The sequence below is a fragment of the Acanthochromis polyacanthus genome, chromosome 15, assembly GCF_021347895.1.
Source record: "Acanthochromis polyacanthus isolate Apoly-LR-REF ecotype Palm Island chromosome 15, KAUST_Apoly_ChrSc, whole genome shotgun sequence".
NCBI lineage: Eukaryota > Metazoa > Chordata > Actinopteri > Pomacentridae > Acanthochromis > Acanthochromis polyacanthus.
Window position 1 is genome coordinate 38,800,827 of NC_067127.1, and position 22,993 is coordinate 38,823,819.

The 22,993-nt window shown below is 40.1% G+C and overlaps 1 protein-coding gene across 1 annotated transcript; it reads left to right on the forward strand.

Annotated features, from left to right (window-relative positions):
* Positions 1-22,685, forward strand: LOC110970022 (zinc finger protein 665-like). The gene is made up of 3 exons (XM_022220227.2): positions 1-276; positions 9,004-10,205; positions 12,421-22,685. Exons 2-3 carry the CDS (start codon positions 9,021-9,023, stop codon positions 12,667-12,669), a joined length of 1,434 nt encoding a protein of 477 aa, XP_022075919.1. The 5' UTR covers positions 1-276; positions 9,004-9,020; the 3' UTR covers positions 12,670-22,685.
* Positions 22,686-22,993: the final 308 nt, after the last annotated feature.

Below are 22,993 nucleotides of genomic sequence, written 5' to 3' on the forward strand. Positions count from 1 at the left end.
TGATGACGTACTAAAGCCTCGACGGTCCTACCGGAGCTGTTTCTTTACTCTGTTGGAACCTGTTGAAAGCAGCGAAAAGACGAATATGCGGCCGCCGACAGAAGCAGCTGAAAGACTGTGAGATAGCGTCTGAGCAGCAGCGACGTGGATCTGTGCCAAGAACAGTGAAGAGAAACGGTAAAGACGAAGTACGAGCTGCTGCTGAGCCGCTTACAGCAAACACTTCAAGGTCTTCTCCGGTACCTGGAGGTTCATGAAGTTCTCATATATCTTATGGTAAGGTTCACACTTGCACCCTTTCTACATTTTCGCCTACACCTTCGTGAACTCTTTAAAACAATTCACGTTTTGTTGTATTTGTTGGTGTGGGAACTGAGGTCAGTTCAGTCAGAACTAAAAACTTTCAGCTCACACTCTGATCAACTTCATTTGTATTAAAGCCTCTGAGATTTAATCGAAGATGATCATTTTCCCAGTAAACGGAGATGTCCCTAAATTAACGAGTGTAGTTTATCTGCAAAGTGCTGTTCCGCTGCATGCTGGGTATGGTTACATGGAGTTTTTTATTCGAAATAAACTCATTCGTAATTAAAGCTTTGTGCTTCGAGTTTACATGGAAGTATTAATTCCGAATTAAGGTTTACATGGACTGCACGTTTTTCCCTAACAATTGTTGTGCAATTTTCACACTCCCCGGAAAAATCTAAAACACCTACAACTTCTCTCCTGTGATGTCTACATACTTGATCCTTCACACAGCAGCAGCAGAGGTGCAGATGTTGTCGCTGAGAAAGTTTGGAGGTTGTCACTTCTTGCATTCCCAAAATAGTAGGGAGTCAGATTTTGTTAAGTGACCCAACAAAATCTGACTCCAGATTTTATTTCATCTCATACAATCTGCACAGTTAACTCAACCTGCATATTTCTGTTAAAGTCCTAGTTTTGAAACAGTCTGTCTGTTCTTAATCTGCCATACTGTGATCATTGAGCCCCTTATTTTATTATTCTGTTCTTATAGACTGTAATTTACAATTTTTTTGTTAAACTTGTTGTAATTAGGTGTTTTAGCTGTTGTAGCAAATAATTTCCCAGGTGTGGGATAAGTAAAGAAATTCAATTCTATTATATTGTTTACTGGCCCAATAAAAATAACAACAATAACAAATGACTTTATACTTAAGAACTATACTTATATTAAAGACTTTATACATAAATACCAGACATATTTTGATGCCATATCTTGCATTCTTAGGGGAGTCTGATTTTAAATAAGGAGATATAAAGTTTTCTCAGTGAACAAATATTTTATTGACACGTGTAGAACACTGATGGAATATGAACAATATTTGGTGATTACACCCTGTCCTGTCAGGGGGGAGTCAGATTTTTCCGGGGAGTGTGAAAATTGCACAACACCGTAATTCCACTGTAACGCTTGGGCGTTGGAAAGGATTCTGATTGGACAGGGAGTGGACGTGACGTATCCGTGTTTACTGGAAGAAAACAAACTCCATTTGCCGCGGCATTTCTTTCCCCAACAACACAGAGGAACAACCTTTTTAAAAAATTTAACACAAAGAGGTTATACAGGGTGTTAACTGAAAATGATCATAGAGAATAACACAACATGGAAACAACAACTTATTCATATTACAGTGCAAACACAAAGAGTCATATAAAGGGAGAATTACAACCATATGGTAACAGAAGAGGATGAAATTAACGAATAATTAATAGTATAAACACATTTATATTAGATCAGGGAGTTTTAAGTATTTAATAAAAAAGTCTGATATTTTTATGTCTTTGCTGTTTGATGATGATGTTATTGTATTAAAGTATTGTTTACGTTCATTTTCAAAGTATTTTCCATTTGTTTTTTTCTTTACCCATTTTGTTTTGTGAATATGAAATTCACCCAGCATGATGATAAACTAACAAAAGGGAAAGATCGTGAGTTATGGAGGGATTTTCAAAGTAAAAGAGGATGTGGCTCTCCTGGAGGCTGATCCTGTGTCTGGTTTTGTTCTGGATTAGGTTTTGTAGATGATTCCAGAGGTTTTTACTGTATGAGCATTGATAGAAGAGGTGGATGATGGTTTCTGGTTCTGTTTGGCAAAAGTCAGTTATAGTCTATATTTAATTTAAACCTCTCCAGGGTTTTTTTTACGGATATACATTGTGACAGATTCTGTCTGATATTTCTTTGACCTTATTGTGAACGAGCAGCTTCTCTCCAACCAGCCAGTTTATTTCCCCGTACAGTGAACTCCAGGAAGAGTTGGCTGCCGGTCGATTGGAGGGTTGAATGAGATTCCTGATGAATTTATTTGAGCAGACTTTGGTTGTTCTGTCTATGTTATGGATGAATAATTTCAGTGTTTCCCCTGGGTTGAAATGGCTGTGAGGTGGAGGGGTCACTTTCAGCTGAAAGTTGTTGACGGGGGGTGGGGGTGGGTGGTGGAAGGAAGGAATTATATATACTATCGGCCGTCTCTGCCGCAGCCGCGCACCCCCCCGCGGACGGTCTCGTCGGTCCGGCGGGTTTTGCGCTGCACTTTTATTTTTTTATTTTTTTATTTTTATTTTTTTGTGAGGCAGCAATGTCAGCAGAATTGTCATGAGGCGGTGGCCTATAGCAGCGAGGCCACCCGCCTCGTCGTTTATATAGGAGGGGAAACACTGAATTTGGCATCATTTTTCTGAGTCAGAGGGTGGAATTGGGAACCTTTCAGGAGCTGCAGAGTTTCTATTGGTATTGCATTGGAAATTGTAGTGTATTCTGTTTGTGAGATGGTATTTGTTAATAAACTGGTTGTACGGTAAGATTTGTCCTTGTTCATCGATTAACTGATTGACCCATAATACTCCCTGATCAAACCAAGATTAGTAAAATATGGTTTTGTTTCTGTGCTGTATGTGTTGGTTGTTCCATCTGGTTGGCAAGAAGCCGCGTTTGTAGATCAGCCCCCAGGAGAGCAACGCCTGTTTATGGAAGTTTGATAATTGAATTGGTATTTCCACCTGTGGAAAGTTATTCCAAGTTTCCTTGTCTTGATCGTCCGACGTAGTGTTCAACTCAATGAGCCGGCATTCTTCTTGTTTTAATTTTGGTGCCGTACACATCAATGGAAAACACTGAAACTTTGCCCCCACGAGCTTAGTGTCTCCGTAGGGACGCCGCTCAGAGGGGCGTGGCCTATCTACTCTTCATATCTACTAATAAGCATGCTTTGCTTTTGCTTTTCTTTTTGAAACAGCAGCTCGACAAAGGTCGCAGAACGTGTATGTCGCTACGTTATCGCTACGTGTGGAGCCAGAATGACCAGAATTGGTGGAATTAACTGTATACATGAACAGAACGTACACAAGAATTAGTTTATTCGGAATTAAAATCGGAATAAACCAGGTAGTTTATTTGGAATTAAGTTTATTCAGAATTAACTTTTTAATTCGGAATCAAGTGTTTACAAGGGCATTTAAACCGGAATTAACTTTTATTCTCAATTAAAGAGGAATAAAAGGTCTCATGTAAATGTACTGACTATGTTGGCCGTGTTCGTTTTTGAAGGTAGAAGAGAAACTACTCCTCTCCAATTAAGCTGTTTATTTTCGTATATCAGCATCTCAAAAGAACCTTGTACAAGGACTTTCTCTGTTTGGAATAGGGCTGCAATAACGAATCGATAATAATTGATTATGAAAAGCATTGGCAACGAATTACATTATCGATTCATTGTGTCGCGCGATTCATGCGTCACTCGTCATGTCGTGGAGCCGTTTACTTCACCTGCAGAGGTAGTTGAACAGAGCGAGGTGGAGGCAGAGCAGAGCAGGTATTTTCAAAAGGAAGTAAATTCAACAAATGAAACATGACCAGCACGGAGAAAACAGTTTGACAGAAGTCCTCAAAAGTGTGGGAGCATTTCACGCTTCACAAAACAAAGACATGCTGCGTGTCCACTACATGCGAATGCACGCATCTGAAAATCACACTGATGTGAGCGTGTAAGAGTCAGGTTGTAAAGGAGGCTCTTACTTGCCCGGGATGGCTATTGCGGCTGAGATGGTGGAAAGAATACAGTGAAACTTGCAGAGGATGCAGGTCTTCATATTTATTCACCAGCACATCACAGAGCAGTCCGACAGCATTTCCCCAGCACACAGAACAGGAACACCCTCAAAATCCCCTCACACCCAATATACACACGTGGACAAAATTGTTGGTACCCCTCAGTTAAAGAAGGAAAAACCCACAATTCTCACTGAAATCACTTGAAACTCACAAAAGTAACAATAAATAAAAATTTATTGAAAATTAAATAATCAAAAACAGCCATCACTTTTGAATTGTTGATTAACATAATTATTTAAAAAAACAAACTAATGAAACAGGCCTGGACAAAAATGATGGTACCTCTATAAAAGATTGAAAACTATTTGACCAGAGTGACATGATTAACTCAGGTGTGTCATTTAATTGACATCACAGGTGTTTCCAAACTCATAATCAGTCAGTCTGCCTATTTAAAGGGAGACAAGTAGTCACCCTGCTGTTTGGTGAAAAGGTGTGTACCACACTGAACATGGACAACAGAAAGCGAAGGAGAGAATTGTCCCAGGACATCCGAAAAAAAATGATAGACAAACATCTTAAAGGTAAAGGCTATAAGACCATCTCTAAACAGCTTGAAGTTCCTGTGACAACAGTGGCTCATATTATTCAGAAGTTCAAGACCCACGGGACAGTAGCCAACCTCCCTGGACGTGGCCGCAAGAGGAAAATTGATGACAAATTGAAGAGACGGATCGTTGGAATTGTATCCAAAGAGCCCAGAGCAACCTCCAAAGAAATTAAAGGTGAACTCCAAGGCCAAGGTACATCAGTGTCAGATCGCACCATTCGTCGTTGTTTGAGCCAAAGTGGACTTCATGGGAGACGACCAAGGAGGACACCACTGCTGAAAAAACTCATAAAAAAGCCAGACTGGAATTTGCAAAAATGCATGTTGACAAGCCACAAAGCTTCTGGGAGAATGTCCTTTGGACAGATGAGACCAAACTGGAGCTTTTTGGTAAGGCACATCAACTCTATGTTCATAGACTCAAAAACCAAGCATACGAAGAAAAGAACACTGTCCCTACGGTGAAACATGGAGGAGGCTCAGTAATGTTTTGGGGCTGCTTTGCTGCATCTGGCACAGGGTGTCTTGAAAGTGTGCAAGGTACGATGAAATCTGAAGACTATCAAGGCATTCTGGAGAGAAATGTGCTGCCTAGTGTCAGAAAGCTTGGTCTCAGTCGCAGGTCATGGGTCTTCCAACAGGACAACCATCCAAAACACACAGCCAAAAACACCCAAGAATGGCTGAGAGAAAAGCGTTGGACTATTCTAAAGTGGCCTTCTATGAGCCCAGATCTGAATCCCATTGAACATATGTGGAAGGAGCTGAAACATGCCATTTGGAGAAGACACCCATCAAACCTGAGACAACTGGAGCTGTTTGCTCATGAGGAGTGGGCCAAAATACCTGTTGACAGCTGCAGAACGCTCATTGACAAATACAGAAATCGTTTAATTGCAGTGATTGCCTCAAAAGGTTGTGCAACAAAATATTAAGTTATGGGTACCATCATTTTTGTCCAGCCCTATTTCATTAGTTTGTTTTTTTAAATAATTATGTTAATCAACAATTCAAAAGTGATGGCTGATTTTGATTATTTAATTTTCAATAAATTTTTATTGTTACTTTTGTGAGTTTCAAGTGATTTCAGTGAGAATTGTGGGTTTTTCCTTCTTTAACTGAGGGGTACCAACAATTTTGTCCACGTGTGTATAGGTGAGCTTAAACCACTGCGTCCCATTGGTAGGTAGAATCCAAGGAGCAGTGCAGCAGAATTATTTACAATATATTAGAATTTATGTACAAAATAGGCCTATTTATTGTTAGCAAAACACATTACAATTTCCAAATTCATATTTACACTTTAAACTACCCCTTTAAGTTACTTTATTTACCCACTACAATACGTTTTCCCCATCCCAACCTCCCCTCCCATGAGGCCACTTGGCTCCGTCCAATCAGGGGAGATGAACAGCACCTGGACTGCACTCACATGGGCACGCCTCCATGGAGTACCCCAGCCAATCACCTCAAAGAAAGGAGAAACCCATGAGGAAGCTGGAAATCAACCAGTAAACTTCTATGTGCAACTAACTAGATAAGGATCCAATCTTTAGCTGTTACACAAGAATAATGGGGAAAATAACTGTAATGTAATAATAATCAATATGGTAACTTGTGTGTGCAGTGGTGAAATACCAAACACTAAATATATACAGAAATATACAAAATAATGGGGGTAAGTGGGGAGCTTACACCTGATCAGTGAGGGAAGGTGGACAATCCCTCACAGAGCGGGACACTACGTGGTCATGTGACCGCGCTTTCAGCTTGACGGTCCGGTAGATGAGTCTGATAAACACAGCAGCTGGGCCGCAAACTTTCTCTATTGTTTTGAAAACACTTCAGGGAAAAGTATTTCTAAAGTATTTGAGACGAGAAATAATCTGTGCAGCAGCTGAACCTGTCCTGGTTTTAGTTCACCGACGGCTAGTTTAGATGTTTAAGGACAGTAGAAGAGTCTACTTTATAAAAATGAGCTGCAGGTAAACACACCGGATCACAGCTGGAAACGCACCACACCCGGACCATCATGCCACATGCGATGTGTGTCATCTAGTGGACACACACTTTAAGTCACTGCATTATCCTACATTTGTTCCGTTATAAAGTGAGGAAACGTAACATCAGTCTCTCTGGTAGCTTGTCTGATGCTAGGGTTAGCTTATTAACTGATTAATGACAGAGATGGGGCGTGTGACTGTGAGAGATAGGTTTTATTTCACTTTCAGCAGCTAAAGCATGGTTTGAATATGCGTTACAAATGAACGTAACTTGCACACTATAGTGGTAATAATTTAAAGATTGAGCCTCAAGTTTTAATTTTCTGACAAAGTCTGAATGAAGACACTGGTCTGTGTTGGAATGAGGCAGGATGAATTACATTGACAGACTTTATGATGAGAAAGACATCATGTCCACCACAGCAAGCAGCTGACTGACTGAGAGCATCCTCACCATGACCATCTCTAGCTGCGTTTCCATTACTCTTAGATATGCGCAAAATGTAAATAGCGCAATAAAAAACTGGTAATGGAAACACCTGAATTTCAAAAAAGGACTAAAATATCGCTAAGAAGTTTTTACGCTCTCATGAGGTGGTTTTTCAGACGTTTTGATATTGAAAAATATCGTAAAAGCGCAATGGAAACACTTTTTCTGCAATTATACGTCACCGGACATGAAGTACCTGGTCACATGACCAGTTCTCTCGGAGTAAACATGGCGCGGTACGTGTGGACAGAAGAGGAGACCGAGACATTTCTTGACATTATTCTTGAGAAAAACATCACTGCCATACTAGACAGCAAACCGCAGAGGAATGCAAAGTGTTATAACAGGTTTTGCAACAGGTTTTGGGTGTCCATCTTCCTGCAGTGAAATCTCGCGGGATGATATTTTACGAGAGTTACGATGCTTCTGCCCAGAACAACCTTCAATGGAACCCCGTTCAAAGGGGAAATATACTTTGTCAAAATTTTAGAAATATGGCTTTTATTTTGCGAAAAACTGTAATGGAAACCCAACTACTGACATGAGGCCTCTTTCGATGGTTGAAAACAAAGGCTTCACTACAATGATCTTATTTGGTCTGTCATTCCAAATCTTCTGTTTCTGAATAAAGAGGTGGAAATTAAAAATGTTTTTTTTTTAAATCCAATTTATCGATTAATAAAAATAAAACATAATCGGCCGATTAATCGATTATTAAAATAATCGTTAGTTGCAGCCCTAGTTTGGAACAGCCTCCGAGAAAACGATTCAGTCTGACATGAACTGAGAATTTTATACAGTATAGTGAAATGTGACTGGTTGCAGAACACAAACATATTAATTCAAATTTTGAAATGTGATTGGCTAAAGGTGGGGATAAACTGTGGTTCAGACTTAGTTCTCCATTAGTTGGTGCACAGATGTGTCTCTTGGCACACGATCATCCAATCTCCAAGAACCGCACCCTGCAAAAAGAACCCTCCAAGCACCCTCTTCCCGCTCTCTACCTGTCAGTATAGTTCTCTATGAAGAAGAGTGATATCACTAGGGCTGGACCCGAATATTCGGTCGTGACGGCGGTATCCAAATATTATTCGTCTTGTGAATTTGCCCGACGTGTCGCCCCTTCGGGCGTTACTACAGGAACCAATGCTAATATTTGCCTCCACGCCCCATTGCACTTCATCAAAAAGGAGTCATCTGTGGTAGTTTGGGCATCTGATCAGGATTCCTTCTGGGCCTGTTTTTTTTTTTTTTTTAATGTGGCTTGTCTAACTGGGAGGAGTCCCCAGGGCAGAACCAGAATCCAGTGGCAAAATTGTGTTTATCATTTGACCTGTTATGAACATTTGATCTCCCCTGGAGATACTGGAAAGTGTTGGTGGTGAAAGGGACATCCTAAATGACCCTACTGCCAGCATGACCCAACTCTGGACATGGGTGTTGTATACTTTATGTATTGTACATTGATCCAATAATGTAGCTTAACCAAAAGGCTGGGGGTCAACAGATCGTGGTGGTACAATCCCACAGTTCCAGCTGTCCTTTGTGTTTCATGGCATTTAGCAAATGTTACTGTCCTAGTATGCCATAATTACAATGCAGAACTTTGAAAACTATTGACCAGTGACAGTGTTTTGTTTACACTGTGAGCATGCCGACACATTTCTATGTTTCTCATCACAGAGTGGCTAATATGTCTGCAGATTCGTAATCTTGTTTCAACCTTACGTCCAACCACATGTAATTGAGACTTTTAGGTTGCATTTTTTCAGGATTGCATTTCAATTACTGTCTCTGTTTGTGTCTTTGTCTGTTGCTACAGAAACATGAAAAAAAACAATGAAGTCAAGATGTTGGACCTCTGAGGAGGATAAGGAGAGTTCCCCAGTGATGACAAACAGAGATGAATCATTCAGTTGTGAGCAATGTGGCAAGACTTTTATCACCGAAAGTAATCTAAGAATTCACCTACGTATTCACACTGTGGACAAACCGTTCAGTTGTGATCAGTGTGAGAAGACATTTACTGACAAGAGTAAGTTAACAAGACACCAACTAATTCACAGTGGAGTTAGACCATTCAGATGTGATCAGTGTGAGAAGACATTTACTGACAAGAGTAAGTTAACAAGACACCAACTCATTCACAGTGGAGTTAAACCATTCAGATGTGATCAGTGCGAGAAGACTTTTACTCAGATTGGTGACTTAGCAAGACATGAACTCATTCACAGTGGAGTTAAACCATTCAGCTGTGATCAGTGTTCGAAGACTTTTACTCGAATGAGTTACCTAAAAACCCATCAACTTAGTCACAGTGGAGCTAAACCATTCAGTTGTGATCAGTGTGGGACCACTTTTAATGACAAGCATTCATTAACAAGACATCAACTCATCCATAGTGGAGTTAGACCATTCAGCTGTGATCAGTGTGGGAAGAGTTTTTCTCAGATAGGTCATTTAAAAACGCATCAACTTACCCACAGTGGAGTTAGACCGTTTATCTGTGGTGACTGTGGGAAGACTTTTACTCGACTGGGTCATTTAAAGTCTCATCAAGTCATCCACAGTGGAATTAAACCATTCAGCTGTCATCAGTGTGTGAAATCCTTTCCTCAAAATGAACAGCTATTGATCCATCAATGCCCCCACTCTGATCGAAAGCGATACCACTGTGACTCCTGTGAAAAATCTTTCAAGCACCAACAGGGACTAAAATCTCACCACCGCATCCACACTGGACATGATGTGTACAGATGCGATCACTGTGGCAAACCATTTGTACAGTTTGCACAGTTAAAAGCCCACGAAGTTGCCCACACAGGGATTAAACCGTACCACTGTGACCATTGTGGGAAAGGTTTCAACTACATTGCCCAACTAAAAGCTCACCAACGTCTCCACACTGGGGAGAGACCTTACAGATGTGACAAGTGTAATCAGACTTTTAGAACTTCGGGTTCCCTGAAAACACACCAGCAGATCCATACCAGAAAGAGAACATTCAAGCAGCGTCACACTGAGGTATGTAACGAGTGGTGTCAGTAGTTGTGTTCACACAACTCTGCATTTGGTATTTTGGATCTTGCTGTGAAATTTCGTGTCGAACTGTTTTGAACAACTGTGGTCAGTTGATTTACACTACCAGTCAAATGTTTGAACACACCTTCTTATTCAATGTTTTTTTTTTGCATTTTTACTGCTTTCTACATTGTAGTTACATTCTGAAAACATCAAAACTATGAACCAAGATATATGCAATTATGCAGCAAACAAACAATTGTGAAATAACTCTAAATATGTTTTATATTTTTTATTCCTCAGAGTAGCCATCCTATGCTTTGGTGACAGCTTTGCAAACCCTTGGCCTACTGAAATGGTTTTCATTTCACAGATGTGCCTGTCAAGGATAATTTGTGAAATTTCTTGCCTTCTTAAAGGAGTAGGGACTATCAGTTGTGTTGTGCAGAGGTCAGGTTGGTAAACAGTCGACATCCCTGTTTGACAACTGTTAGAATCCATATTAAGGCAAGAGTCAATGAGCAAAGTAAAGAAAGGTAAGGAATTCAATATTAATATTAATATAAATCAGGAAAGGAAGACCAAGACCAAGAGTCATCTCAGCTGCTGAAGATAAGTTCATCCGAGTCACCAGCCTCAGAAAACGCAAGTTGGTAGCATCTCAGACCCCAGATAAATGCCACACAGAGTTCTAGTAGTAGACATGTCTGTATATCAACTATTCAAAAGAGACTGTGCAAATCAGGCCTTTATAGTCAAGTAGCTGTGAAGAAACCACAACTAGGAAAAAGCAACAAGCAGAAGAGATTTGTTTGGGCCAAGAAACACAAGGAATAGACATTAGACCTGTCTAAAATTTAAATCTTTGGTTCCACCCACTGTGTCGTCGTGTGACGCCGAAAAAGTGAACGGATGGTCTCTACATGCATGGTTCCCATCGTGAAGCACGGAGGAGGAGGTGTGATGGTGTGGGGTGCTTTGCTGGTGACACTGTTGGGGATTTATTCGAAATTAAAGGCACACTGAACCAGCATTGCTACCACGGCGTCCTGCAGCGACATGCCATCCCATCCACTTTGCGTTTTGTTGGACCATCATTTATTTTTCAACAGGACAATGACCCCAAACATACCTCCTGGCTTTGTAAGGGCTATTTTATCGAGAAGGAGAGTGATGGAGTGATGCTTCAGATGACCTGGCCTCCACAGTCCTCTGACTTAAACCTAGTTGAGATGGTTTGGGATGAGATGGACCACAGAGTGTAGGCAAAAGGACCAGCAAGGGATCAGCATCTCTGGGAACTCCTTCAAGACTGTTGGAAAAGTATTTCAAGTGACTACCTCACACTGCTCATTGATAGAATGCCGAGAGTGTGCAAAGGAGTACTCAAAGCAAAAGGTAGTTATTTTGAAAAATCTGAAAGGAAAACATGTTTTGACTTATTTCAGACTTTTTTGTTTACTGCATAATTCCATAGGTGTTCATTCATAGTTTTAATGCCTTTAGCAAGAATCTACAATGTACAGTCATGAAAATAAAGAAAACCAATAAATGAGAAGGTGTGTCCAAACTTTTGATTGGTAGCGTATGTTAACACATTACCAGCTGTCATTCAGTCTAACCTGTACTAGTATTGACACAGAGATCTGGTCCAATTTAATCTGAGGATGTAGGTAAGATTGGAAATTCTGATGTGATCAGCATTAGCGCAAACATTTTCTCAACATTTTTGTTTACCACATAAATGTGAAAAGACATCACATCAGTGTTAAATATTCTGCTGGGATGTTGGATGTTTATCTAATACAAACCTAGCTTAATTTATCAGATATTTGCTAGCCTCATGTAAATAAACCTCATATAAGTCTCTGTCAGTGCTCCTTGACTAGATAAGGTTCAGCAATACTCTGCTTTCCAACACAGATTGGTCTTGAGGGTGTGGTAAGAAGCTCCACTCTGTGGTGCAACTGTGTATTGCAGCTCATCTGCAATAGCTCATGTGTGTAATATTGAGGGATATATCAGCAAATTCGAAGTATTTGGCTCACCTTGGACTGGAGCCAAAGTACTTTATCCAGACATCAGCTCAGACAACTGAATGTTAAATTACAACAGGTTAAAGTGTTTTCAGATCTTGACAGTGCTGCTCTCCTTTCAGGCAAGGCATGTATTCTTCAGTGCTGCAGAAAACCTTGTTTAACTCTGTTTGTTTTCAAAGGAGAGCGGCACAGATGGACTAAACTCGCAGACTTGTCAGCACTCTGTCAATGGTGAACAGTATGGTTGTGACCAGTGTGGGCGAATGTCCAACCAGGAAGGAACCCTACAACGGCACCAGCGTACGCACACTGGACACAGACTGAACTCCTGCCAAGAAGATCTCCCCATGCCGGGTTCAGCCAAAGTTCATGAAGTTGCCCACAAACTAAAAGTCCTTGAGATCAGGCTCCACAGAATTCAGGTTTAATCACTTGTTTAGTGTCTTCGTGAAGGTTGTACTACATTCGTCATAATTTAATCATCTCTATTTGTGTTTTCTGCTGAGGTTTCTTAATTTTTACTACAAAGTAAAAATGAAGATCAGAAAGTACACTGCCTATAAAGGGTATTCACCTCCCTTAGAAATTTTTCAACTTTTATTGCTTTTAAACAAGTAGTGAGTTATCAAGAGACTAGTGAGAGAGGCCACCAAGACACCGGTGATTCCTCTGAAGGAGTTCCAAGAAAGAGATTAGCAAAGGAGGCCACCAAGACACCTACGACTCCTCTAAAGGAGTTCCAGGCTTCAGCAGCTGAGATGGCAGAGACTGTTCATAGAACAATTGTTGTGTGTTTGCCACCAGTCAAAGCTTTATGGGCGACAAAGAGAAAGACTCTGTTGAGAAAAGTTAGTATTAAATCTGGGCTACTCACTTTCTCTATACTTCAGTGTACTGCTGTAGTGAGCAAGCTGAAAATCCTGGTTTGAGCTTCATCACCATGCAGGGAACAAAAAGAAAACATTCTATTAAGGGTCTTTAATAAATCTTTTAAAGACTCCAAGCTCCTAGAATCCATGTACAGAGCCAATGTAATATCATTTTTAAAGAAAAATAGGGACCCAGAATATGCGCTTTCTATTGACCAATTAGTCTTCTGGGATTGGATAAGATACTATCCAAGATACTGGCTCTAAGACTTGAGCAGGTCATGGCCTCTATAGTGAATGCAGACCAGACAGGTTTTATCAAGGACCGACACTCCATTATAACACAAGACGTCTCCTTAGTATTGCTTATCATTTGAATTTTAACCAAATACCATGGTCTGTTGTGTCTATGGATGCTGACAGGGCATTTGATAGAATAGAACTGGAGTACTTATTTGAAGCAATAAGAAATTTTTGGTTTGGGCTCAGATGGATTAAACTCCAATATAAATCACCTACAGCCTCAGTTGTAACTAATGGTCTGTTATCTGCTCCTTTTAGACTCACAAGAGGCACAGCATAAGGCACCCCACATCCCCCCTCTTTCTATTTGATCTTACTATAGAACCTGTAGCACTGGCTATGAGGCAAAATACAAATATTAAAGGTGTAATGATTAGTACAAACAAAAAGTTTTGTATGTGGATGATATCCTTGGCTGCACAGTGGAGTAGTGGTTAGCATGTTCTCCTTTCAGTAAGAAGATCCCGGTTCAAATCCCGGCCTGGGATCTTTCTGCATGGAGTTTGCATGTTCTCCCTGTACATGCGTGGGTTTTCTCCGGGTACTCCGGCTTCCTCCCACAGTCCAAAAACATGCTGAGGTTAATTGGTTACTCTAAATTGTCCGTAGGTGTGAATGTGAGTGTGATTGTGTGTCTGTATATGTAGCCCTGTGACAGACTGGTGACCTGTCCAGGGTGTCCCCTGCCTTCACCTGAGTCAACTGGGATAGACTCCAGCACCCCCCATGACCCTAGTAAGGATAAAGCGGTGGATTGAGGATATCCTTGTAACATTAACTAACCTCATTGACTCTCTCGTGGCTTTACCTGAGTGTATAGCAGAATTTGGCTTAAAATTGGGACATATAATTGACTTTGACAAATCAGAAATTATGATCTTGGATAATGGAGGAAGCATTGACCTGGTTAATGTTAAACCTTTTGCAGGGCTCCTTCTGGATTTAATTATTTGGAGGTTAAGGTTTCCCCTAAAATCAGTTAATCATAGGCAGAAAATATCCATGGCTTGATAAGCAATCTTAAAGAAGCCTTAGCAAGATGGAAGAGCCTTTGTATTTCATTCCTTGGCAGAATCAACCTGATTAAGATGGCAATCCTACCAAAAATACTGTCCCCTCAATGACATTAAAATTTATAACAAAGCAGTGACCGACTTCATTTGGGCTGGCACTAAACCTAAAGTTAAACTAGAGCCTCTGCAGCTACCTGTAGATCAGGGTGAGTGGGGTGTACCAAATGTGGAATACTATGTATTATCTACACAAGCTAGAATTATCTCTTCATGGATAAATGAGCACTCAGACTCCACCTGGATTGAGCTGGAATCAGTGATTGGTAGATCTCCCTTGTTAACTTGCCTGATAGATGTGAGAAGGAACTTCCTCTGTCTCAAGAACAACCATTTGATAAGTAATGTCCTGTGGACATGGATGGAATAGAGGAAGCTATTTAAGAACAATATTGAACAAGGATGTCTTTAAATACTTACAGGGTAGAACCTTTGTATAAAAAAAGCAAGTCGTTGGAACTCTCCAGAGAACTACACCCACTAAAGATGGTCTTTGTAGACCACAAAGAACAGAGGTGTTTTAATATCTGAGTTCTACTCTGAGCTAGTAAGTTTGAACTCTAACAAGCCTATGCATTAACATATAATCTGCTCAGATGTTGGAGTGATAATGATATATGGGATGTGATTCTCCAGCTACCCTCCAAGATTTCAATATGCAACAAACATAAAGACGTACAGTACAATATTCTGCATGATATTTGTGTTTCTCCATCTGTTTTTAGTAAGTACAAATCAGGAGTTTCACCATACTGCCCTAAATGTAAGTCTCATGCTAGTACTGGTCTGCACTGCTTGTGGGAATGCAACAAAATCAACTCATTTTGGAGGACAGTATGTGAAAGCATCAGTGTGGCAATAGCTCAGCAGATGCCAGCAAACCCTCTTTTGGGTCTGCTGGGATTGTTCCTGCATCCCCAAAACAACATGACGTCATGATTCAATCACTCATCATTTTGGCAAGAAAAGCCATCATGGTGAAGTGGGTCGGTGATGACCCAAAATTTGTCTCTCATTTCTGAGGTTGTTACTCTGGAAAAAAATGCACACTATATTGAAGGAAAGGGTCAGATTTCTCTGCAGATATGGAGGATACCACTGGATATTCTTGGAATAAAATATGAAAACTGGACTTTTGTCCTAGAGAGGGTCATGTGAACACAATGTACCGTCAGAATTTGTCTGTTTTCTTGAATGCTACACATATTTTTTTTTGCCTCTCTTGTGGAGCAGGACTACATCATAATTATACTGTTTTGCAACACTGTTCATAAAGGAAAATGACCATCTTTAAAAATGAAATGAAAAAGAAATTTGTAGTTTATGCACTGCTAAGTATCATCTTGTTTGTTTTAAATGCTTTATCATTAAATTTTACTTCTGGTGTTTCATTTAAACTGACCTCCACAGCTCCTTTTTTCTCATAAACTTTGAATATTTTAACAGGTATCTGTTAAGTTTTAGCTCAATACATCAAACGCTTTCCTTCACATTTAATGAGAAAGCGAATTTCCTTCAGCCTCCTTTCAACAGGGTTTTTGCACATTTAACTTTGATGCTGTTAGAACAACAACATCTCAGGAACTATTGAACATTATACACTTTAATTTTTTTCTGCATTTGCTTATCTGACAATTCAGAATCTCCAATATTCAGTCAATCAATCAATCAAACCTTTATTGTCATTGCACACTTTCATATACAATGTAATTTCATTTGAGCGGCCCTGCCAATGGCAGCTCGGGCTGCTGCACCCTGAGGAGCACATCTGTCTTGAGGAAAAGGAAAAACAGGGCAGAAAAATATTGTACAACTTGCCATATCTGCTCTGTCAATTATGAACAAAAGTAACTTTTGTTTTCCTTGTATCTTTTGTATCATTGTGACATGAAGCTGCTTTTGGTTCAGACAATATCTGTAGTTGACTGCATTATCAGTTTTTATGTTAATAAGAACTCAAAGATGAAAGTTTTCATGATTTTTTTCATTCTTGAACTCACCCAAGTGGAACAAAGAATCTCCCTGTTTTATTATTATTGTTGGGCCAGTTAACAATAGAATAGAAATGCTTTATGAATCCGAGGAAATTATTTTTGTTTCAGCAGCATAAACACCAAATTACAAGTTTAAAATGTAGTAAATTAAAGTCTATAAAAATAGAATAATAGAATAAGGTGCTAAAGTGATCACAGTGTGGCAGATTAAGCGCAGAATGACTATTTCAAAACTATGACATCAACAGAAATGTGTAGGTTGAGTTAACCGTGCAGGTTGTTTGATATGTAACAGAATCTGACACCCTCCATGTTTTCTCAGCAGGACTATCTGGACCTCTGCTACTGTTGTATAAAGTTATCTAATCATTACAAGGGGAGAAGCTGTAGGGGGAGTCAGATTTTTTTTCTGAGTCCATTATATTAGTATTGCAAGAAGTGACAACCACCAAATGTTCTCAGTGGACATATCTGGACCTCTGCTATTGTTGTATACAGTATTCAGTATCTCATCATTACAGCGTGAAGATGTGGGGGAGTCAGATTTTGTTGGGTCAGTTAACAAAATCTCATTCCCCTTTATAGTAGTATTGCAAGTGACAACCACCAAATACTCACAGCAGGTATATCTGCACCTTGCTACTATTGTATAAAGTCTTGTGTATATGGTGGCTGTCAGAAGTCAGTGGACCAATCATACTCCAAATGAAAGAAAGCTATCTTGGTGAAAGTTTTGTTTTTCTTTTGTGAAAACAAAACCAAACATATTCCCGTTCAAACTATTTACACAATAAACACAGGCTAATAAACTGATCATCCACATGTGGCCGTTTGACACAGGAGGGGTGGTACCACCAGGGAAAGCTATCACAGCCAATCTGAAATATAAAACATATATTATTGTATTTACCTTATAAGTACTGGACTGTGATTATACTTAAAATATCAATAACTTAATTCAATTCAATTTTCATTTTTATTTATATAGCGACAATTACAGGTCAGATTGTCTCGAGACGCTTTACAGAACCCATATGACTGAAGACCACTACTATTATGATTACTACTAGCATTTATTAGATAATTTAACAGTGTTACTCAATATGGCTCATGAGGCTCGTCACAATCTTCCTCCCAAAAAAAGTGACAGCGCTGACTCAGGTTATCTATTTAAAACTTTTTTTAAAAAACTTAGAAGGTGTATTTAGGAACATATTTTCCAGTAAACAGCATTTCACAGTTGGATATCAATAGCTTGTTAATACTAAGTGTATTGATACAATGTGTATCCATTTAACAAATGTCTCGGTAACATTTCAAGGGATGAGCTATAATTTTATTCTGGATCAGCCTTTCAAAATGCTCACTTTACTTCACTCACAACAAAATTCATATGAAAATTTGAGAATTTTCAAAAACAACCGTGAACATGCCAGTCCTTAGTAGCAGCGTTTGAGCGATCTCAAAACGATGCCTTTCCAGGTCTTCCACTGACATTTTGAACTTGATTTCTTTCTCGCCCTTAATAATGCTCTCAACAAACTGAAAATAGAAATTAGAAAATTATTTTTAAAAAGCGCTGTAGTTTTCATTGTACAGCATAAAAAATGTAGTAATACAGAGGGTTCACACAGCCATAAATATTGGTTTATTCATCATAATTCATGCTGAAGAATACTTTATCAAAAAACACATGGTGTTAATGACTGATTTAGGAGCATTATCCAAGGACCAATGTGACACTTACCTTTAAGATGAAGACCCCTCATGGTGTACAGTCCTTTTGGATTGGGTGGGTGAGAGTGCCAGTCTGGATATATTGTTTAACATGTTTTAAAATTCTATTGGAAATATGTGCTATGCAAAATTATCAGATATTTAAAAATATAGCATTATTTACCTTGTTAACACCTTTCATTTTTTCATTTGGGAGAGGGATTCCCAAAATGGATCTGAGAGCCCCGTCCTCTAGTGGACGATGACCTACATGGAAATACAAACAATTTATGTACATTGTAAAGATATACAATGCAGATGAAATTGTTCTCCACCTTTTAGAACATAGGTGAGTCCACGGTGAAAGTGCAGAGATCATAAAAGTCTCTGTTTGCATGGCTTTAGTCTACAGGAGCACATAGAGCTCCAACATTATAGACCAACTTTGACGCGTTAGATTAAGAAAGGCAGCTTAATGTCATGCTTGATACTGAGGACAAGGGGCAAGTGCTCTAGCACCACCTGGTGTCTATCTGTGCACGCCACTGGTCAGAGCCTTACTAGTTTAATGCTACTAAATGTTGTCCAGTTATATACAGCATGGTATATAACTGCCGAAGTTATAGTCCATCTTTAAAATGAAAAGCCGTAGCTTTGGTCTGCACATAATGGTTAACTGATGTTCTTTGTTTTGCTACACATCTAAACAGGTCCGCTGTTATATATTCCTGGTTTATATTTTGTTTCACCTGCAGTTGTAATTCATTCATTTGAACTGTGCAAATAATGTGCAACGTGTAATATTCACCTCTGGGCAATAACGTGTAATTTATGTCATTATTTTTTTTACACTATGTACATTTATAACCTAGTATAAAGTAAAATTTTACTTTTTTAACACCTTTGTCTTATATTTTTTACCTCTGTTTATATTTGATACTTGCTAATTCTTATATTTTGTACTTCTGAATATACTTTAACACTTTTGAATAGGAGGAGCTGTAACACAACCAATTTTCCCTCAGGGATCAATAAAGCATTTCTGATTTTGATATACAACAGAAATTTTGCAGTGAAGCAGCCCTTACTGCCCTTTTGCCCATACTACATTGTGTAAAACATCACCGCTCATAGTGATAGAATAGAGTAGAGTAGAATAGACCTTTAGCAAGCAATAATAATTAAAAAAGGAAAGGTATAAAACAGTATGTGCATTATTATAAATAGCAGAAATAAAACTGCCCACTATAACAATTATTTGCAAAATACTATGTACACAGTATGCAGTCACATTATAAATTTACCATCAACAGCCAATGCTGATTTTCATTTATGATTCCAAGAAGCAACTTGTGCACTATTGGATCCAACTAAAACATGAAAAGAGAAGAAAGCATTTGTGTTAGCTTGAGATATAAAAAACAAAAAACCATACCAAACGTCTTCAACAGTCAGTCTATGCATTACATTGAACTGTAAACCTTCAGGGGCAGGTGTGGCAGGTGCGGCTGCTGCAGGGGCTGATGCTGGGGCAGCTGGGGCAGGTATGGCGGCTGTGAGGGCTGTCGCTGGGGCAGCAGTGGCAGGAGCAGAGACTAGCTTGTGAGGGATCCTTGGCTTGTGGTCTTTAAAAAAAATTAAGTGGTCCACATCTAATAATAATAATGATAATACATTTAATTTATAGATGCCTTTCAGAGCACCCAAGGACACCGTAGAAACAGTTAAAACACATTCAAATTAACAATATAAAACTTAAAGATGTAAAAAAAAATTAAAAGAATTAAACTTAGCAGTTTTAAAACAACAGAGGAGGAAAAAAAGGAAGGGAAGTCAAAGTGGGTATGCTTGTTTGAACAGGTGGGTTTTAAGATGGGATTTGAAAATGTCCAGGGATGGAAGATGATCAGAGAGTACTGTTGGGTGTGTTTGTGTTGGAGATCAGTGAAGTACAGAGGGGGGAGGTTATGGAGGGCCTTCAAGGTTAGGAGTATGGTTTTGTAATGCGGTGTGTGATTGGGAACCAGTGAAGTTGTTGGAGAACCGGGGTGATGTGGTGGAGACTAGGTGTCCTAGTGATGATCCAGGCTGCTGCACTTGAGGGGAAGACCAGAGAGAAGGGAATTGCAAAAGTCCAGACAGGAGGTGATCAGATAGTGGACCAGGATGGCGGTGCTGACACGGGTGAGGGACGAACGGAGGCAGTTGATGTTACGACAATGGATATATGCAGATCGAGTGATGTTATTGATGTCAATTTGGAATGACAGAGTGCCGTCGAGGATGATACCCAGACTCTTGACCTGCAGGGAGGGAGAGAAAGAGGAGTTGTCAATGGTAAAACTGATAGTTTTTGCAAGAACGGATTTAGAACCAATGAGGAGAACCACAATTTTGCCACTGTTGAGTTTGAGAAAGTTGGAGAACCAAGATTTGATTTCCTGTAGGCAGACACAGAGGGAGGTGGGAGGGAGGGTGGAAGTGGGGTTGGTTGAGAGGTAGAGCAAGGTGTCATCTGCACAGGAGTAAAACTGTATGTTATATTTCCGAAATATATGGCTGAGACGGAGAAGATAAATAATGAAAAGCATGGGACTGAGAACAGAGCCTTGGGGAACACCGGAGGAGAGGGGAGATGGCTGGGATCTATTAACTGAATGAACTGAGTGCGGCCAGAGAGATACGATATGAACCAGGCCAAGGGTGTGTATGATAAATCAATGGATGTCAGTCTATGGAGGAAGATGGAATGGGAGATGGTGTCAAAAGCTGCACTCAGGTCGAGAAGGATGAGGATGATAAGAGTCCAGAGTCTACTGCCATCAGAAGGTAGTTGGTTATTTTAAGTAGAGCTGTTTCTGTGCTGTGGTGGGGAGGGGAGGGAAAACAGACTGGAATTGTTCATAGAGGTTGTTGTTGGAGAGGTGGGAGTGGATTTGGGATGCAACTGTTTTCTCTAGGATTTTTGCGAGGAATGGCAAGTTGGAAATAGGGTGAAGGTTATTGAAGTTGTCGGGGTCTGAACCAGATTCCTTGAGAGTTGGAGTGAGTGCAGCAAATCTGAGAGGTGATGGGACAGAACCAGAGGTGTGGAAGGAGTGGATGATGGCGGTGACATGGAGATGACAAGTTTTGACCAATTGTGTGGGGAGGGGGTCAAGTTGACAGGTGGATGTTTTAGATTTCCTGTTGAGATCAGATATGTCAGCAGAAGAGGGAAGGTGGAAACTTGAGAGTGCCTGACAAGAGGGAGCTAGGGGAGCAGGAGGGAGTGAACTGCAGGGGGTGTGAGAGGTCAGTTGCTGGTGGATATTATCAGTTTTTGCAATGAAAAGTTCATGAGCGTATTACAACTGTTGGCGGAGTAGAAGTGTGAGGGGAAAAGAGTCTGGTGGGTGCAGGGAGTTGTTATTTAGAGAAAACAAAGCGTGAGTGTTCCCATCACCTGCACTGATGAGACCTGCATAATACTGAGATTTGCCTGTAGGGATTGTGTCTTTATAATAAAGAATGTGGTGGTGTGTTACAGCTGTGGCCGTATTTCTGGAGTGTTTTATTATTGTGTTTGTATTTTGGGGTTGTTTTGTTGTCTGGGACTGGGTAGGAGTGAGTTTAGATCTTTGTGTTGTGCAGGAGCTGTAATTTGTGGCAGGGTGGACCCAGTGCTGATTGGCTGTTCACCATTTTAAATCTTGGCAGCCTACAGTGCTCAGGCGTGAACTAACCGTGACGTCAGCCGTTGGTTTCAATGCCGAGAAAATGAAGCCCGGATTTCGCTACTTCCTGGTCGCCATTTTGGATTTTTTGGAGCCAGTGACGTAAAAAGCGTCATCAAACAGGCTGGACCGGAGAGCAACTCGGGGCAGGACCAGTCTATGGGACTGTCAATCAAGTATAGCCACGCCCCCTGGCTCCACCAACTTTAACGATTTATTTAAAATTCAGTATTGATTTATTTTAAGATCGGCCACCTGATCTCTCATTTTGACCATGAAAACTAACGGGAAAAAAATCCTGAGCTGTAGAACATCAGTCTATCAAATTTTATTTTTCCAAAAATGAATTGGGGTCTATGGAGAAAAAGCTTTTTGGAGCCAACCCTAGCGGACCGCGGGATATTGCAAGGTTTTGACACTTCTGGGTTGGCTTCAACTCTGGAGCCAGATGCTACGTCCATCTTTATATACAGTCTCTGACAGTGATGGAAGAGCCACTCTGACAGCAGCACCCTTTTTCGCGTGTTTTTTTCCCAAACCAATTTGCGTGCTGCCTGTGTTTTTGTTCGGTTAAGCTAGTGTTGTTTTTTTTGTTTGTTAGACCTAGGTTTCCTTTTGTAGTAGTTGTGGTTTTTTAGGATAGTTTTTTTTTTTTGAGTGTGTAAACTGCCTCTTTCGTTTGTATCCCGTTCTTTTGTTGCCTGAATGAATAGCCCATGTGGTGGCCTCTTTTATTTGTAAAAAATTGTAAATAAACTTTTTTTGTATTTTTCTTAGACCCTGTTAATTGTTTTGGGGACTGGGAAAATATATATATATTTTTTATCAAGGACTATGCTACACACCTTCCCCCTAGACGGGTGCGTAACATGGTGATAGATTTCTTTATGAATAGTTAGACCGGTTTTATTGTAGAGTCGCTGCAGCTGTCAACCTTTACCTTTGAGGAGACGGAGTTGGGGTGTAAACCAGGGAGCAGAGGGAGTGATACAGTCCAGATTTTTAAGGGAGCGAGTGAGTTCAACAGAGTATAGGGTCATTCCAGGTGAAATGACCAGATATTCCTTGGGGGTGTTGCTGCACC